Source organism: Mustela nigripes, chromosome 16 (assembly GCF_022355385.1).
Source record: "Mustela nigripes isolate SB6536 chromosome 16, MUSNIG.SB6536, whole genome shotgun sequence".
NCBI lineage: Eukaryota > Metazoa > Chordata > Mammalia > Carnivora > Mustelidae > Mustela > Mustela nigripes.
The window spans coordinates 56,110,208-56,125,266 of NC_081572.1; the positions used below are offsets into that span (position 1 = coordinate 56,110,208).

A 15,059-nucleotide genomic window follows, 5' to 3' on the forward strand; every position below is an offset into this window, starting at 1 on the left:
GTGGAGTTGTGTGAGTTGGCAGCCTTGGGGTATTGAAGGGATGTTTCCGAGGGTGCCCCGTAAAGAGAAACTGTGTTGTCATGGGAGGAGGAAGGGGGATGACGTGGGGCAGAAAGCCAGCTCCTGCTTCCCAGGGGTTGGCCAGGACGGTGGCTGGCCAGGTCTCTACATTTTCCAGCTCTGCTCTGGGACCCTCTGCGATTTTGCCCTATGAACCTCTCAAAGTGACTGTGTTTCTTTCTTTGACCAGAGACCACCTGGGAACGTCCCAGCAGTTCTCCTGGGATTCCAGCCAGCCCTGGCCCTCACAGGAGCTCTCTGCCTCCAACAGGTACGGTCAACTCACTCCTTTGGGGCAACTGTTGGTGGGGGGCGGGGGCACACAGACCCACCTTCCCTGGAAAAGCCAAGACTCTGGGTTCTGGGGTCTGGAACCTGGCTAGGGATCTTACTGGCCAAACCCAGGGAGCAAGTTAGAGGGCTAGGAGGATGGGCTGCCCTGGCTGTGTCAGCAGCAACCTGACCCTCCCTCCCTATCAGGTGCTTAGGGAGGGAAGATGGCCAGGGGAGGTGAGACCTCAGGGCTGTAAACTGTCTGCTGGTCTGGGTACCCAAAGTGGGGGCAGAATTTCCTGCACTGTTCGGAATGCATCCAGGAGTAAAAGTTAACAGAGGCAGATTTTTACAGGGTAGCTTTCGAATAGAATGTTCTAGAAGGCACTTGGGATTGCTGGCAGGGTGTGAGTTCTCTGTCTGCAAAGGCAGTCAAGTGGAGGTGGTTGAGGTCGACCTTCCTTTCCAGGAGCAGGTTGATTTAGAGCCCTTGACCCATCCATCTGGATCCCAGCCCTCAGAGGACACCCACGCCATTGGCTGTGGCACTCCCATACTAGACTGTATGCTCCCTGAGGGTCGACACTTTGTCCCCCCTTGTCTTCTGTGGAATCAGTTCTCAGACACGGGCTGACTTCAGTGTTACAGGAACTCATGAATGTCCCCACAATCCCAGGGTGGGCGTGAACCCCATTTGTTGGTCTTTGGACTTTATGCGTCAACCAGGCAGCAAAGCCCGGAAGTCGTGGTTCTGGTGGTGGCCTGGAATTTAAACGCTGGCAGCTTTGAAACTGGTGGCCACCCGCTGTAGCTGGACTGAGGTGGGGAGGCACGCGGGAGGGGTAGGGTAAGGAGGGGAGAAGCAGGAGCCCACGTGGAGGGTGGTGAGAGCCTGTACGACCTTCACGGGACCTCAGGTCATCGGAGGTCTACGGAGCTTCCCTAGCCCATCACAGGTGACCAAGGCAAAAGCCAAAATAATGTCTGAATGAGGGGCTGCCTGACTGTGTGAGCGCGTGTGTGCAGACCGGGGAAGAAAGGACAAACCACTTTTAACCTTTGGGTCAGAGGAAGGGTCTTGGGTCCCGAGAGTGGGCTGCCTTTCACGGAGAGGGGCCCTAGCTATGCTCTCCCACTGATACACGGAGCACTCAAAGTAGATTCTATGTTGCATAGAATATAACGCTGTATGACCGAAGTATTTTATTTCTGGAAATGAGAATTGCTCCAGGAGAACTCAAAAAGCAACATGGGAGGAAAGTAGAGGCCTGGGGAATCAGCCGAGGCACGGGAGATGGGGTGCACAGGTTTTCCAGGCTTTTTACATGTTGTTATTTACATCGTGTGTGTGCGTGTTGTACTTCAAAAAAAAAACTCGAACAAAAATTCAGAGAGGAACCCTCTTGGGAAGGACGGAGATGGGGCATTTGCTTGTGATTCCCTAGGGGCGGGGCGAGCCCTGTATTGTGAGAACCCGTCTCCAGAGCCCATTTAGCCTTCCTACCTGTTGTGCCAACCACAGGCCGTTCAGGGCACGCTGCCTTCCTTGTTGTCATTCTGGTGTTTTTGTTTTTGTTCCTTTTAACAACAGAATTGCCAGCGGGAATAACGGGGAGGCCTGGGCGTATGCGGGTGTCAGGCGTGCGCTGCCTCGGCCTGTTGTGGCCTGCCACGGAGGCCGGGCTGGCGGGGCTGGTGGAGCTGCTGGGGCGGGAGGGACCTTGCCGTCCACGTCAGTGGGGTCACCTCCCCCCGGCGTGGTCCCCAGCAGCAGCCTGTCCCCTCTGTGCTGTTTGGGGGTCATCCCCCCAGAAGGGGGGACTGAGAGGAGCTGGATACTGGGGCTCTGAGAGGGGCTGAGAAGGGCAGGGAGATGGGCAGAGAGGGTCAGAGCCACTGATGGGAATTGTCAAGAGGACCAAGGTGTTGGACAGAGCCTGTGGTCACTGACTTGCCCTCCTCTGCCTGCAGCCGCAGGGTGCCGGGACACCTATTCCCAAGTCCAGGGGAATCTAGATCTGTCAAGTTCTCTGCCAAAAAGGGTCTTGTAGCCACGGGCAGCTGGAAGTTCTGCCTACTCTCCGGCCCTGTGGAGGCGCAGCGGGCCCATCAGCATTCTGATGAAGACCCTGTTTGATTCGTTGCTTCTTTCTGCCCTTGTTAGCTGGTACTACTAGTACTGGTACTAGTTATGTATGAACTAGGTAGGTTTTCCTGCCCCTAGCGCAGTGGTTATCACCCCTGGGGGTGATTTTTCCAGGGATGCATTGCCCAGGGCAGCCTTAGAACCCCCCTACCCAGGGTTTTTCCGGCCCCACATGTCGGTAATGCCAGGGTTGAGGAGCTCCGTCCCAGGCTGACAGACCACAGCTCCTTGAAATGATGATAGGCAGAAGCCTAATGCACAGAAGCCTCGTTCCCTGCCTCCGAGCCCCACCTGTCATGGGTTCCATGGGAATCCGATGCATCCCGCAGTCAGCGTGTCCCCCTCGGTCTAGGAGAGGCCTTGTGGTTTCCTTCCCTCCTGGCTCTGCACGTCAGGCTGCCTCTCCCGGTGGTGGCGTCTTCGGTTAAGATACAGAAATGACCGCTTGTCAGACTGGGGGCCTCGGGAACCCTGCATTCTCCTCGCCAGGCCTCATTTGGCCCGTTTACACAGTACAAGGCCTGCAGGGAGGTCCCGGCTCGGGTCCTGTCGCGCCTTCGTGGATCACGAGTCTTGCTTCTCTCCACCCCGCGCGACGGACACATGTCAACTCCGAGTCCATGCGTGGGGATGGAGAGAGGGAAAGAGTCCTACCCATGAGGGTCTAGGAGCCTCCGTGATATTTTGACATCTTTTCTAGCTTTTGAACAAAACCTATACTCTAAAGAATGAAATAGTAGCCACACAGGCATTTCTCTCTATGGGGCACGCTAGGTTTTTCCCAGATACTCTCTCATTCCGTTTACAGGCAGCTTTACGAAGATTGAAGGGCTCGGTGGGGACATGGGGTTGCTGGAGCTTAACCATCTCCTGCCCCCACACTCCTGGGGTTGTCGGCTCCCCTCCTGGGGACCAGTCAGGGACCCAGATCTCAACCACCCTTGTACTCAAGCTTCTGCAAATGCATGAGTGGTGGGGTTTCACGTCTTTCCTTCAAAGACTATGCCAGATGTTTTTCTCGGTACCCGAGATCAAGTCATAGACGAGCCACACCGGAGTTTGGAATGGCTCCCAGGAACCCACGTTCTAGCGGGGAACTTGGGCAAACAAGCCAAGGTGACATGGGACAGATTGTCCTTGCATGTTCTCATGCAAGGCATTAAAGTCAGACAATGGGACAGAGTGGGATGGCAGAGTCAGGGATGGCCCTGGTGAGGAGAAGATGGGTGTGTGCAGGGGGTGTGGGGTGGGGGGTGTGGTGGTGAAGTATTCTGGGCCAGGGAGAAGCCAGTGCAAAGGCCCTCGGGCAGGAGTGATGTTAGTGGGCTTTGGAACACAAAGCAGGCCAGTGTGGCTTGAGGGTGGGGGACAAGGGGGAGAGTGGTAGGTGATGAGGGGAGATCAGTCAACAGGGATAGAATCTGCTGGACCCCTGAGCTGCAGGAATGTGGTGGGATTTTATCCTGAGCACGGCAGTTGGACTGAAGGTAAGAGTGACATGCAGTAGGGATGTCTTGTCTTCACGAGACACTACCTTCTCAAAGCTACCAGGCTGTACTTAGCTGTGTCAGGATGGCTCCTGGTTAAACAGTGACGGGCATTCCTTGCAGTAGAGGGTGGGAGGTAGGGAGTGAGACCAGCATGGAAAATTCCACCACATTCATCGACCACAGATATCCTAGATGGTCGTTTCTGAAGAAGAACATGGAAAAGTAGATCAGGAAAGATATCCATGAGAACCCCTAAGGAAACCAGCCAAGGCCAGCTCAAGCAGCCTCCCCTTCGTGGAGGCAGAAGGGTGAGGAGGTCCTTGGTTCAACTCTTGTAAGTTGTAGCTTCATGAGCTCATGGAGAAGGCTTGAAGAGCACCTGTAGACAGCAGTTGACTTCTTGGTGCAGGTTGGTCAGACGCTGGATGCAGAGCCAGCCAGGTGACCAGCCCGGGGGCGGGGGTGTGAGATCTGGGAACATGCCCAGCACCCCCCCCCCAACAAAAAAGATTCTGCTCTTTGAGTGTTGGGTGCCGCTTAGAGGGTTAGCACTGAGCTGGGCAATTTTCCTCCATCACCTCCTTGAAGACCACCAGCGTTGGGAGCTGTGTTTATCCCATAGATTTACTGGAGGCGTTCCACGCCAGGTTTTCTGGGTGAGGTCCACATAACTGTAAAGTTGGAGCCCAAACTGAAGAGAAAAGGCTCTATTCAGTCACTGCTGTGAATATTAAAAATAATCCTTGGGCTGATTTAATGTGCAGGGTAGACGCCGTGATTTATGGGCAGAGTAAAAAACAAGGTTCTAGGAGTTTCGTGGACGTGTCACTGGGTAAAATGAAGGAGAGTGCACAGTAGTGTGGTCCAGTAGAACTTTCCAGGATAACAGAAATGTGCTTTGTCTACACTGTCGGCTGTGGTAGCGCTGGGCGCATGGCTGGTGGACACGTGAAATGTGTCCAGTGCAGCCAAGGAACAGAATTCTTAGCTTAATTTTACTTAATATATTTTTTATAAAATTTTGGAGTAATTTTAGGTTTACAGAGAAATTACGAAGCCAGTACAGAGAGTTCCTATATGCCCTGGCCTCAGTTTCCCCAGTGGTTAATATCCTACATGACTGGGGTACGTTTGTCGGAAGTAGGAAACGAACGTCATATGTCACCATTAACTAAATTTTACGCGGACATCATCAGGTTTTCCCCTAATGTCCTCTTTCTGTTCTGGGTTCTAACCCTGGATACTATACATGGCACTTATATTTTCTTTATATCTAATTGGTTAGAGGGCGCCTGGGTGGTTCAGTCGGGTAAGTGCCGACTCTTGGTTTCGGCTCCAGTCATGATCTCAGGGCCCTAGGATCGAGCCCCCCATCAGGCTCTCTGCTCAGCAGGGAGTCGTCTCCTCCTTCTCTGTGCTCTCTCTCTCTCCCAAATAAATAAAGAAAATCTTTTAAAGAAAATCTTTTAAAAAATAAATAAATGTAATTGGTTAGCATTTAAAGAGCTCCCTATGACTAGCACTGGTCTCATCAGCTGAGGCAGGTGTAGAGAGCGAGTGAATTCCTTTCCGAGCTTCCCACCCTGGGATGTGCATTTGAGCTTTCGTTTTTCTGTTTCTTAAAGGTGGGAGGAAGTCCCATCTTCTAGTGAGTCACCCTGCTGGTGAGGGGGTGGGAGTTATCAGGAAGCCTGGGTTCACATTCTGGCTTTGCCCAGCCTGCGGGCTTGACCCCACTGAGGCACACTTAGCTGATGGGCGGGCCTCCAGATCACAGGGGAGTGAGCAAGGTTCCTTTGAGTACATGGGGTAGCCAGACAGGAGGCACTCTCTTCTTCCCAGGGGCCTCTGCTCAGGGGGCTCCCCCTCTCCCCACCCCCAATCAAAAACCCTAAACCAAAAAACCCTAATAGCTGCCCTCTCCCACATAGTTGCAAAGCAGGACCTTCCCTGGGTCCTACAGAGTTAGCAAGTCACCATGCCTAGAACATTTCCATGGCCCTTAGCCAGATCTCACCATTGACTCAGGAAAGGCCAGGGACCGGAGCACCACCCACTGGAAGGGGGGCTCGCATGTTCCTCACTGTGTCTCATCAGTTCTGGTCCCCAGAGGATCTCACTGAAGCCCCAGACAGTAGCCACAGGCTTTCAACCATGTACAGTCATGTGGGCAGATACATTGTGGGTTCTATTTTGGGGAATACAGTTTACATTCTAGACAGTTGGGGAAGACCATGAAAAACCAGGTGGCCAGACAGATGTTTCTAGGCCCAAAGATTCTAACGTACCGCTGCTCCCCCAAGCAGAGCGACTGGGTAGATGCAGCCTCCCTCGACCACATGGCCTGTGGTAAGGGCGTGAGGCAGGGATCGTGCCCACGGGACCGTCAGAGGTGCTGAGCACAACACTGGCCCCGGCACGTGGTTCACCCGACTTCAAAACCTGCCTTCACACAGCCACAGCTGTTTCCAAAGTGGGTTCTGTGGTATACTTGCTTTTCTGCCCCACAGGGGCTCTGCGTCCGTGTAAGTGTGGGAACACCACATACACACTGTTGCCTCGCTTGAGGTTCACCAAGCACATCGGCATGCGTGAGTACCCGTTTTGTAGGGCTTCACAGATGTTGGGTTTTCTGCAGATGGAAGGTTTGGGGTCACCCCACATGCAGCGAGAATGTCAGCACCGTGTTTCCCAATGGCGTTTTCCCACATTGCGTCTCGGTGTCACATGTGGGCCATGCTCTTGATCTTTCAAGCTTTTTCATTCTAATTATATTTGTTGTGGGAACTTGCTCTGTGGTCGGAGATCTTTGATGTTACTATTGTAATTGTGATGGGGCGACCGTAAGCCTAGTGCCCTATAGGACAGTGAACTTCACTGATGAGTGTGGTGTGTCTTCTGACCACTCCACTGACCAGCCATCCCCCCCCCCCACCCCAACCTCCTCCTCTCCTCGGCCTTCCTGTTCCCTGAGACACAACCATATTGAAATGTGGCCAATTAACCCCACAGAGGCCTCTAAGTGTTCAAGGGAAAGGAAGAGTCACGCGTCTCTCACTTGAAATCACAACCTGGAAATGGTTACACTTAGTGAGGAAAGCATCTTGAGAGCCAAGATCGGCCGAAAGCTTGGCCTCTTGTGCCAAAGCGAGCCAAGTCGTGAAGTTGTGAACGCAGAGGAAAGTTCTTGAAGGAAAGTACACTACTACTCCAGTGAACACACGAATGGCAAGAAAGAGAAACAGCCTTCTTCAGTCTGGAGAGTCTCTGTGGTCTGGACAAGGTCAAAGCAGCCCCAGTGTTTCCTCAAGCCAGAAGCCTAACACAGAGCAAGGCCCTAACGCTCTTCAATTCCGTGAAGGCCGAGAGAGATGAGGAAGCCACAGAAGAAAATTCTGAAGTGAGCAGGGGTTGGTGCAGGAGGTCTAAGGAAAGAAGCCGTCTCCCTGACGTGAAAGGGCAAGGTCAAGTAGCAAGCCCTGCAGCAGGTTCTCCAGAAGATGGAGCTGAGCTAACAGTGAAGGTGGCTACACTCGGCAACAGATCTTCAGTGTGGGTGAACTGCCCTCTAGTGGAAGAAGACGCCATGTAGAACGTTCATAGCTGGAGAGGAGAAGTCAATGCCTGGTTTCAAAGCTTCAAAGGTCAGACAACTGACTCTCTGGTGAGGAGCTCATGCAGCTGGTGACTTTAAGTTGCAGCCAATGCTCCTTTACATTCCGAGAATCCCAAAGCTCTTCAGAATGATGCTAGAACTGCTCTGCCTGTGCTCTACCCGTGCACAAACAAAGCCTGCATGACAGCACATCTGTTTATGACCTAGTTTCCTGAATATTTTAAGCCACTGTGGAGACCCACTGCTCAGAAAAAAGGATTCTCTTCAAAATATGGCTGCTCATTGACCATGCACCCAGTCTCCCCAGAGCTCTGATGGAGATGGGCAGTGAGATCTGTGTTGTTTGCATTCCCGCCTACACGACAGTCATCGGCACCCCATAGGTCAGGGAGTCATTTTGACCTTCAAGCTTCAGTATTTAAGAAACCTATTTTGTAAGTCTCTAGCTGCCATACATAACAATTCCTCTGATGGATCTGGGCAAAGTACATGGAAAACCTTCTGGAAAGGATTCTCCCTTCTACGTGCCATTAAGAACGTTCATGATGCATGAGAAGAGGTCACAATATTGACACAAACAGGAGTTTGGAGGAAGTCGATTCCAACACCCAAGGATGACTCTGGGTGGGTAGTCAAGACTCGAATGGAGGTGGTCACTGCAGATGTGGTAGAAATAGCAGGAGACCTAAAATCAGAAGTGAAGCCAGGAGGTGGGATTGAATGGCTGCAATCTCATGACAAAACCAGCGGATGACGAGTGGCTTCTTAGGGATGAGCATAGAATGTGGTTTCCCGAGATGGCATCTACTGCTGCTGAAGTTGCTGAGATGACAACAAAGCATTGAGACTATTCTGTAAACTTTGTTGATAAAGTCGACTCTAATATGAAAGAGGTTCTCCCATGGGTCAGATGCTTTCAAACAGTGTCACATGCTACAGAGGAATCAGCTGTGAAAAGGCCACTCGGTGCAGCCAATTTCACTGTTGTCTTGTTTTAAGAAATTGCCACGGTCATCCCAGCCTTCAGCACGCACCACCCTGAGCAGTCAGCAGCCGTCAACGCTGAGGCAAGACCCTCCAGCAGCAAAAAGAGGAGGCCTCAGATGATGGCTAATAGTTTGGTTTGGGTTGTTTTCAGCCATAAAGCATTTTTAAATTAAATTATGCGCGTATTTTAGACACAATGTCACTGCACACTTGATAGAGTAGAGCGTAAACATAACTTCTATGTGAACTGAGAAGTCAAAACTTGAGTCCGACTCTCCTTCTTGTGATGTTTGCTTTATTAGTCTGGACCCCAATGTGCAGTATCTCTGAGGTGTGCCTGTATGTAGAAAGGCCTCCCTATAATAAAGCGATTTTATCTGAATAATGGGAGCACTTGTCCCAAAGTCTTTGGATCATAAGACTTGACCTCTACCTTCACTCCAGCCTCCAGGGGGTAGGTTGTTCACTGCTTCGCACGTGGAACAGACACCGTGCCGTATGTGTGTCGTGTGTCGCACGCCCCGGGAAACACCGCGTTCCGCCACGTTGACTCTATGAATTGGAGGAGGGGGTGGGTTTTAGGGGCAAGGCCTTGGGGCTCCCAGGCCTCTTCAATCTGAGGAAAGAGGGTATGTGTTTATTCCAGAAAAAAAAAAAAAAAAAAGAGAAAGAGATTGCACCAGACCTAAAGGAGGCGGAAAGGGGGCCGTCTCCAGGGCTGATTTTCTGGTTTGAGAGAACAAGTCTACTCTTGGAGCCTCTTAAGGAATGGAAGTGTGCACAGTGGGGTATGGAGGATGGAGCTTTCTCAACTGGGGGGCTGTAGCTGGAGGGGAAGGAAGCAGAGCTCCTGGGAGCGTGAATTCTGGGCAGCAGGCATTGCTGGGTCTTCTCCGTTGCGTGGCCTCTCCTGACAGCTCTTGCTATGCTCCTTTCCTGTTTTGACTCACGTGCTCTCCCTCTGCCCCCAGAAGACCTCCTTCTTTCCCTTTCTACCCCCATACCTGTCCTCTCCTCTCGTGACTCCTCTCTCAAGCCCTCTCTCTGTTTAACTACCCACAAAGAGGAATGAAGTGTGTGCATGTGTGTTTATATTTGTGTTTGAAATTATGAAAGTTACAACATAATCGCTTTCGGTTCCCTTTTTCTTATCTTAAAAACAGCTGAATTTGGCATTTTCCCTTTTTTGGGGGGTAGGGGGTATCCGCAGACTGAGTTATGTTCCCGTGGTTATGAGCAGTCCTTGACCCATTTTATTTGAATCCCAACCCTACCCCCTGGAGGCTGGAGGCTTCAAAAGCACCCATTTCTGGCCTTACTTGGTTTGCATCTAACCCCCGGTAAACTGAGAGAGAGCCCAGGGGACTAGAAATAATCAGGGATGCTCATGGGTGAGTCGTAACTGTGCAGCTCTCTACCCATCACTTTTCTGAGTGTGCCTGGGACTGGTAGAAGAAAACACAGCAAGAGAAGAGCAGGGGGGAGCTGCTGGTTGGGGAGACATGGTTGGATGGGAAATCATTTTTTCTTTCCCAGTAATTGTTTTGACATGGAGAGTAATTAGCCAGCAGCTGACAGCTCAGAACTGAAGTGAGAACAAGGGAATGGATTAGGAGCAGAATACCCCTGCGTTCGGCAGTTCCTGGCCACTGTTCGTGCGGCGGGCGGGGTGCCTGGCGGATGCTGGAGGCAAAGACAGAGAGCGGTGTACCGAGGGTGCATTTTTAGGTGCCATGAGGGGAGGGAGTGGGGGTCAGAAGGAGCTGGGGACAGCCTTGGTGTACGGGGACCCGAGATCATCAAAGGTGATGACCGCTTCCAAGCTAAAACCTGCTCAGGTAAGAATTGATGTATTTCGTGTTTTGTAGTCCCACGGAACTGCGGGTTGGTTCTTCTGTTGTTGCCTTTGGTCGATTATCAGGATCAGAGTAATGCTGACTTTTGTATAATCAACTGAGATACTGAACACATGTTTCCAAACTCTTAGTGTAGTTTGCGTCTAGGTATTTTTTTGTTGAGCATTTGGACGAATTTGCCCATACAACCGTCTAGGTCCGGTGCCTTTCGGAGGGGGTCCTTTTTCATTTTTCAAAGGTTTTACTCATTTTGGTGTTTCTAGTATCCTTTGAAACTATTTTTGATCATTCAGTTCTTTTTTTTTTTTTTTTAAGAGTTATTTATTTATTTGACAGAGGGGGAGAGAGAGAGAGAGAGAGAGATCACAAGTAGGCAGAGAGACAGGCACAGGTGGTGGGGGGATGCAGGCTCCCTGCTGAGCAGAAAGCCCGACGTGGGGCTTGATCCCAGGACCCTGACATCACGACCCGAGCTGAAGGCAGAGGCCCAACCCACTGAGCCACCCAGGCACCCCTGCTCATTCAGTGCTTATGGACGTTTATGTATTCATTAGCCCACAGTCCTAAATCCTATGTTCTTATATTTAAAAAAGAATCTCTTACACGATCAGCTTATGTTTTCTTTCCAATTCCACATTCTGAGCATTCATGCGCTCTCTCAGGCTCAGATGAGATGGGCTGACCTGCTTTTTTGTTGTTGTGATTCTCCCCCCTCCCCACAGTGACCCCCACAAAAAGAGAACTCGCCTGAGTTGCAGATGTCATCCTGTTTCCTAACCCATTCTTTTCTAGGGCTGTACTTGTATCTCTTTCTCATGTTTTCCTTTTTTTCCTGTATTGGCTTTTAAAAGTTTCTCTGCATTCTTAATTGTGTGCTCAGTCCATTGATTTGTTTCTCCTTGGTTTTGGTAATGGAGTCACGAAGGCTACCGATGTTCCTCCAAACAGAATTCAAGCCATATCCCATCTGTTTTGATATGTTCTTCCTGATTATTTTCTAAATATCGTGTTAATTACAGTTTTAAATTTTTCTTTGACCTGACACCAGGAGGGCATTTCCTTGAATTTCCAAGTGTTTGGAAGTTGGGGGGGGGGGGTGCGGTGGAGACCTTGTGTATTTGCTCTTTAGTTACTAATATTTGCTCTTACTGCTTTCTGGTCCAAGAACGTGGCCTGTGCGATTTATGCCTTTTGTGATTTACCAGGACCTTGTTTGTGGCTTTGGTATATGCCCAGGCTTTTTTAAATGTTCTGTGGCATGTTGGCACCTGGGTGGCTCAGTCGGTGAAGCGTCTGCCTTCAGCTCAGGTCATGATCTCAGGGTCCTGGGATCGAGCCCCACATTTGGCTCCCTGCTTTGCTCCTCTAAAAAAAAAAAAAGATGTTATCTTTGTTCTTGGCTCATGATCTTTAATACCTACCTCATTCAGCTTTCTCAGTGAATCATTGAGATAGTCTACATCCTTACTTTAGTCTAACAACTGAAAGCAGTGTGCTAAGGTTTTCTCCTGTCATCTTTAGATTCTCCGGCATATGCGCGTTCTCCTTTTCAGTGCTGTGCTGTTTGATAAACGGCAGTTCTCAAAGATGACGCCTTCACCGTGTATTATACTAATCATTAGTCTGTGCCCTTCCTGGTGTAGCTTATGTCAACAGGAGTAGCTTCTTCTTGATCCCCTCAACGTTCTCTGATGCTCCTGGGATCCCACGTCCCCCTCCCCTTACATCAGGGGGGCTCATGGAGAGCATCAGCATTTAATCGGCTGCCAAGGGACCTGAGTGCAGGTCAGGGCTGTGACTGGCCATGCGGGTTAATTTCTTGGTTGCAGTGGGGGCCAGCCACGTGCCTGGTTTTCTGTTGCCTACCTGTGTCTGTGTGCACCCTTCTCCCAGAGTATCAGGCCAGCCCTCCCGATCACGGAGATGCCCAGCTACCCAGAGGGGTCTGCAGAAGTGGTCTGTTTCTGCTCCACGGGGGGCACTGGATTTTTTTTTTTGCTGCAGATGGTTGAGAATGGGGCACACCCCCAGCATGAAAGCAGTCCTGTGTGGGGTGGTCTACATCACCCCATTGCTTGTCTCCAGCAAATCAGTAGATGTCAGTGACTTTCAGCCAAGCTCACCCCTTGCTTCCTGCCACGCCACAGGATATCTTTTCCGGACATCTGCATGGTCTATATGTTGTGGCAATAATCTCCAAGCCTCAGCATGCAAAAAGCGTGCTTCCCTGGCGTCTGGAGATCATGCAGGCTTAGGGCTCGAGGCAGTGGGATTCGGAGCAGAAGCAGTGACCTCCCCTCCCTCCATCTAACCCTCTCTCCTTCTCATGAATTACTTCCCGACTCAAAGCCTCCTTTGGCAAGTACTGCCACCGTTTGATTTTCATGCCAACAGAGTAAGTTTCAAGGCTGGGTAGAATTATCCCCATCTCACAGATCTGGAAGTTGAGGCTCACAGAGGAAGAATGGCCCCCTAAACTCACGTAACTATGTTTGTGAGAGAGTAGCATCCCCGCTCTGGGAACCAAGATCGCATGGGTCCCAGGGCGTACTTGTGGCATCACGAACATGCAGGGCTATTGTTGGGAGCTTTGAATCGACATTGATGGAAACGCGCCGTGGAAACTGGCAAAGGCTACAAGCCAGCCCCCCCACTCCGCCTTAGAGAGCAGGCTGATTAGCACACCTTGGGAGCACGGGTGTCATTGGGGTAGAACTTTTTCTTTTCTTTTTTTTTTTACTTTAGGAAAACTGAGATTCAAAAGGGATGCCCCGTGATCCCCTCCGGCTATTAATTGGCAAAACCAGATTTCATGGAAATCAGTAAACCCCATGTTCTTTCTATTCTATACTGGCATTACAGAGGGCGAGGGTGGGGGGGTTCCCCTCTGGGGACATGCCCGCAGGGGGCGGAGGGGCCGCCAGCCTCCGTGGGAAGAGCCCGACCCTGGATCAGCACCCGTGGCTGCTGATGGGGCATTTCCAGTGGCGGCTGTAGGACTGCAGTGACCTCCTATCATGAAGCATGTCTGTCTGTCCATCCGGTTCAGAAAGAAACACGGTCCCCCGAGAGTTCCCGCTTTTGGGAGCTGGGGGTTAGCGAGATGCTTGTGGCCCGTCTCCAGCTCCATGAACCCTGGAGAGATGGTCCTGGCTTGGCGAGACATCTCAGAGGCCGGCAGGCAGTGAGGTGGGCACAGGGACCGCGGCTGCAGGCCCTTGACGTCACCCGCGTGTGGCCGGCGTGGCCTCTGAGCAGTGTTTCTCTCCCACAGTGAATGGATACCACGTGTCAGGGACCCCAGCGTACCCTCCCGAGACTGCCCACATGAGTGTCCGAAAATCCACCGGTGATTCCCAGGTAAGGGGTCGTTTTACGGGAGGTAGGGGTTGCCCTTCCGCAGACCCACGGAGGTGTCTTGAAGACGGCACCAGACGGGGGTCCAGGCGACTGCAGCACGGGTCTGCCCCACATAGAAAGCGGCTGTATATCTGGGTCATTCCCGTGTACTGTGCTTGGGGGAGAATAGGCGATGGTGGTTTGTTGGTTTTCTCCAGGGGTTGAGGGTGGCTGGAGTGGGGCTGATGGCGACGGATTGTGACCTTCGTTAGGGCAGAGGGGTTGCCCCATCCTGCCGTCGGGATTCCTGATACACACCGCCTCGGTTTCTATCACTTTAAGAAAATGGGTGGGGTCAGGCTACTTCCTTCTTCTACGCACCCCCTTTCCCCCACCCCGGGACTTGTATATTCTCTCTGGAGAAGGGGATTCGGTAAAACGTTTTCTTACCTTTAATAATCTAGCACAGAGACCATGATGGGATGGGAAGAAAGAGAATGGTTTCAGATTCATTCCTGTCCTGTTTCCTCAGTCATCCTGTCCGTTGACACCTGCACAGACACCTGTCTGTACCTTTCCCGTCTGACAGGCGGGGCACCGAGTCTCAGGCTGCTTAAGCGACTCGGGTAGGTGACACGAATACTGAGTGGTCAGTCTGGACTCAGTGCCGAGCCCCTTGGTGGGCCGTGTCCGAAGAAGTGATGTGTGGCTTATTTATTCTCCCCATCAGCGGTACCCAGAAAATGTTCTCAATGAGGGCTCCACCTCTTCAGGCCCTGCCAGCTCTCTCTGGGCCCCAGGGGGATGATGGTGACAGTGACAGTCGCTGGTGTTCAGAATGAGAGTAGATGCTTGTTATCCACAATGGTGGGTCCCCTGCACCAGCCACTGAAAGAAGGACCTCGTGCTCTGTTGCTGCGGTTGGCTTAAAATGCAACACTTAGCTTTCATGCAGGCAAGAGCGTTCCTTTCTGGAAACTTCCTGAAGTTGTCTTAGGAGGGTGAGCATCAGGCTCAGCTGGCATCCTGGAAAAGAATTTGGACGTCCGCTTGGACCGAGCCTTCTTACATTCTGATGGACTCTCTCATCGTGCCAGCCTCTTGTTAAAATATAGATTCTGATTCGAGACACCTAGGAAGGATCCTGAGGCCAGGCAGTCCCCGGAGTGATGCCTGATGATGCTGATGATGCTGGTGATGCTGGTGATGCTGGTGGTGCTGATGCTGGTGATGCTGGCGATGCTGATGCTGGTGATGCTGGTGATGCTGATGCTGATGCTGGTGATGCTGAT

General features: G+C 51.6%; 1 protein-coding gene across 2 annotated transcripts in view; it reads left to right on the forward strand.

Moving 5' to 3' along the window:
• The window catches only part of GAS7 (growth arrest specific 7), a 199,242-nt gene that overhangs the window by 140,149 nt on the left and 44,034 nt on the right, over nucleotides 1-15,059 (forward strand). For both annotated transcript variants that reach the window (XM_059380257.1, XM_059380258.1), the window contains exons 3-4: nucleotides 251-331; nucleotides 13,703-13,788. In XM_059380257.1, the coding sequence (XP_059236240.1) occupies nucleotides 251-331; nucleotides 13,703-13,788 (167 nt within the window). The remainder of the gene's footprint in view (nucleotides 1-250; nucleotides 332-13,702; nucleotides 13,789-15,059) is intronic.